This window comes from Neomonachus schauinslandi, unplaced genomic scaffold (assembly GCF_002201575.2).
Source record: "Neomonachus schauinslandi unplaced genomic scaffold, ASM220157v2 HiC_scaffold_1366, whole genome shotgun sequence".
Lineage (NCBI taxonomy): Eukaryota > Metazoa > Chordata > Mammalia > Carnivora > Phocidae > Neomonachus > Neomonachus schauinslandi.
Window position 1 is genome coordinate 4,156 of NW_025410056.1, and position 3,743 is coordinate 7,898.

The 3,743-nt window shown below is 39.0% G+C and overlaps 1 protein-coding gene across 1 annotated transcript; it reads right to left on the reverse strand.

Annotated features, from left to right (window-relative positions):
* Nucleotides 1-2,100: 2,100 nt before the first annotated feature.
* On the reverse strand, nt 2,101-3,117 carry LOC123323835 (olfactory receptor 6C75-like). The gene has a single exon (XM_044912352.1). The coding sequence runs from the start codon at nt 3,106-3,108 to the stop codon at nt 2,101-2,103; it is 1,008 nt and encodes a 335-aa protein (XP_044768287.1). The 5' UTR covers nt 3,109-3,117.
* Between the last annotated feature and the right edge of the window lie 626 nt (nt 3,118-3,743).

Below are 3,743 nucleotides of genomic sequence, written 5' to 3' on the forward strand. Positions count from 1 at the left end.
CACTACAAAAACTTATGATGTACTGTATGCTGGCTAACTGAACATAATAAAAATAAATAAAATGGACAGAGAAACTGAGTAGACATTTTGAAGGAGGACATACAAATGACCAACAGGTACATGAAAAGATGCTCACCTTCTCCACGGAAATGTAAACATCACTAAGGGAAATACAAGTAAAACCACAGCGAGATATCACTTCACACTTCTTTGCATGCCTATTACCAAAGAAACCCACAAAGGATAAGAAATGTGGAGAAAAATGAACTCTTGTACACTATCAATGAAAATTTAAATTGGTGCGGCCACTCTGATAAACAATATAGTTTTCCTGAAACATTTCAAAATAAAATTACCATTGATACAGCGATCCCACCTGTGGGTATATAGCCAAAGGAATTGAAATATGGATCCCAAAGAGATATCCGTGTTCCCATGTTCACTGCAACATTTTTCACAGTAGCTAAGATGTGGACATAACCTAAAAGTCCATGTAAAGAAGAATGGATAAAGAAAATGTGACATATATATATTATGGAATATCATTCAGACTTTACAAAGAAGAAACTGCCACTTGCACCAACATGTATATGCCTGGAGGACATTATTCTAAGTAAAATAAGCCAAACATAGTAAGACAAACGCTGCATGATCTCATTCACATGTGGAATCTAATCAAATACATAGAAGCAGAGAGTAAAATGGTGGTTGTCAGGCACTGGAGGGAAGGGGGATAGGAATATTTGATACTTCTTCATTGTCATTCAGATGAAATCTGAACTTTGTAATAGGATCATCAAGGCCAAATAGGATCTAATCATGGTGTAGAATGTGTTCCATAAAATGTATTTGAGATTATCTAACATCAGCGTTTGTGCTACAAATAAAATAAAAATTCTCAATCCTTTTAGAGATGTTTCTTCTGAAGAAAAAAATAGACACATCCTAGCTGGTAAATAGGTGCAAAAATTACACAAAGTTTAAGGATTGAGATCATGGAAATTTTGGTTTTAAAGTAGGTTATCAATCAGGGGTGCCCAGGTGGCTCAGTCAGTCAAGTAGTCTGACTTTAGCTCAGGTCATGATCTCAGGGTCCTAGAATAAGGCCCTGCATAGGACTCTGCATTCAGTGGGGTGTCAGCTTGTCCTTTTGCCCCTTACCCTACTCTTTCTGTCTCTCAAATAAGTAAATAAAATAGTTATAAAAATAAGTAGATTATCAATCAGAAGATAATCTTATGTTGACAACACAATTCAACAAGAAAAATGTTTAATTTGTTGATTTTCATCAGTAAAATGAAGTAGATAAGCAAATAACTTAGGTTTTCCCAACTTGAATTTTTGAAAGAAATTATAGAAATATGAAATAAGTGCTCCTTTCCATTGATATACACAGGCATTCTGTGGTAACAGCTTTAGGATAGGAACCAATCAGAAGAATGAATTATGCATCTGAGGGGCTGGAGCTAGAATAAATAATTTAGGAATTAGGAGTTGGTCAGTCTTGGCATGCTGTGGTAATTCCCTCTCCTTAGAGAATGGCCTAAGCCTGAGAACAATTCAGTTTCCCTGCAGCATGGGATTGATGCATACATATGTAGCTAAGCTAAGGGCCAAGAACAGCATTTAAAAACACACATGAAGACAACAATATATATTGCAAGATGAAGAGTACTTTGACCATTCCTTGAACGAGGCTAGGAGGGAATGTGGACCCAAACATACTATTTCAATCATTTTGTTCCTAAACACAATGTTATATACAACCTTCTATCATTTTAATTCTCTAAATACCTTTTGGTAAATCATTATTAATTCTGTTGAGCCATGAATATGGGTAGAGTGAAGTGAAATAATGAATGTATAAATTTACTAAATTTTGGAAATTTTAAGCACATGGTTTACAAAAAGGGAAGGATAAAAATTCAGTAAAGAATTTTGCAATTAATCATTATCATCAATATGTGGAATATTTAGGAAGAAGATAGCCATGCACATCAAGGTAAAATGTGGCCTTGAAAAACAGATTTCCATTTCGCTAAGGATGTGCAGGGTCAAGTGAAGTCTGCCAGAGACCTTACACTACAACTCTGTGGGCTGCTACATTGGCCAGAATGAAGACAAATGGTTCTCTAGGCCTTCCACTCCAGGGCCATGTGATTTATATCTTGATATTTTCATTCTGCACATTGTCTCCCTCAGAGCCCTGTGGACCTGCTTGTTCCGCAGAGTGTAGATGACAAGGTTGAGCAGCGGGGTCACCACTGTGTTCACAAGGGCGGCCTCCCTGTTGGAGACCAGCCTGTTCCTTTGCTTTGGTTTCACATATATAAACACACAGCTGCCATACATCAGAGAGAGGACTATGAGGTGAGAAGAGCAGGTGGAGAAAGCTTTCTGTTTCTCCTTTGCTGATGGGAGTCGCATGATCATGACTATTATGTTGCTGTAGGCAATGATGGTTATGATAAGGGATGTCAAAAGGATAAAGGAAGTGAGGACAAAGGCCAACATATCAACAGACCTGAAGTCAGAACAGGAGAGATGAATCAGGGGGCCAAGGTCACAGAAGAAGTGGGGGATGACATGGGGGCCACAGAAGGATAACTGGGAAACCTTTACTACCAGACCAGTGATGAGAGGGAAGGCCAAAGCGAAGCAGGCAGTGACCAGGAGGAAGCAAGTCTTCAGGTCCATGACGGTCAGGTAATGCAGAGGCTTGCAAATGGCCACATACCGATCCAGAGACAACACTGCTATGAGGAGAAAACCTGCTGCTCCCAGAAATAAAAAGACAAAAGCTTGTATCAAACAAGCAAGAAAGGAAATGGTTTGTCTGCCTAAGAGAAAGATGATCAGCAACTTAGAAATAACAGCACTTATGATACCACACTCCAAGGAGGAGAAAATGCTGAGGGAAAAGTACATAGGTGTGTGGAGCCGGGAGTCAGCAGAGGTGATGGTGACTATGACAGCATTGCTTACAATGGATGCCAGGTATGCCAGCAGGTGCACCAGGAAGAGGACCTTTCCCAGGTGCTGGATGGCAGGAAACCCCTCCAAGATGAATTCTTGGACATTTGTAACATTCCCCATTTCCATGGGCATGTCTTTCCACAGCAGCGTCACTGCTGGTCTTAACCTACACTGAAGACATCAGGAAACACAAAGGTTTTAGAGGAGCATATGATTAAGTTATTTGACTATCCAGGAAGATGGCTAGGCAGACAGTAAAGTGGATTAGCCAGTTGATTCTTGAATCAGAAGGTCCAGAGTTCAATACCAGTTCAATAGTGAGTTCTAACTCATGAGAAATGGGGCATCTTTGGAAAGTTAGTTAACCTTTTTTTTGTCTCCCTTGCCTCAGGAGACAATTTAGAAAGAAATTGCTATAGCCAGTGTCAAAGATGTTTCTGCCTGTGCTCCCCTTAGGATTTCTGTGGTTTCCTGTCTCACATTTAAGTCTTTAATCCATTTTCAGTTTATTTTTATATATGGTGTAAAAACATGGTCCAGTTTCATTCTCTTGCATATAATTGTCCAGTTTTCCCAACATCATTTGTTGAAGAGACTGTCTTTTTCCCTTTGGATATTTTTTCCTGGCTTGTTGAAGATTAATTGACCCTATAGTTGTGTTTCATTTCTGCATTTTCTATTCTGTTCCATTCATCTATGTGTCTATTTTTGTGCCAGTACTATACCATTTTGACCACTACAGCTTTGTAATATAACTTGAAGTCCAG

Coding starts and splice junctions, on each gene's coding strand:
- LOC123323835 (XM_044912352.1), bottom strand. CDS start 3,108: ATGCCCATGGAAATGGGGAATGTTACAAATGTCCAAGAATTCATCTTG.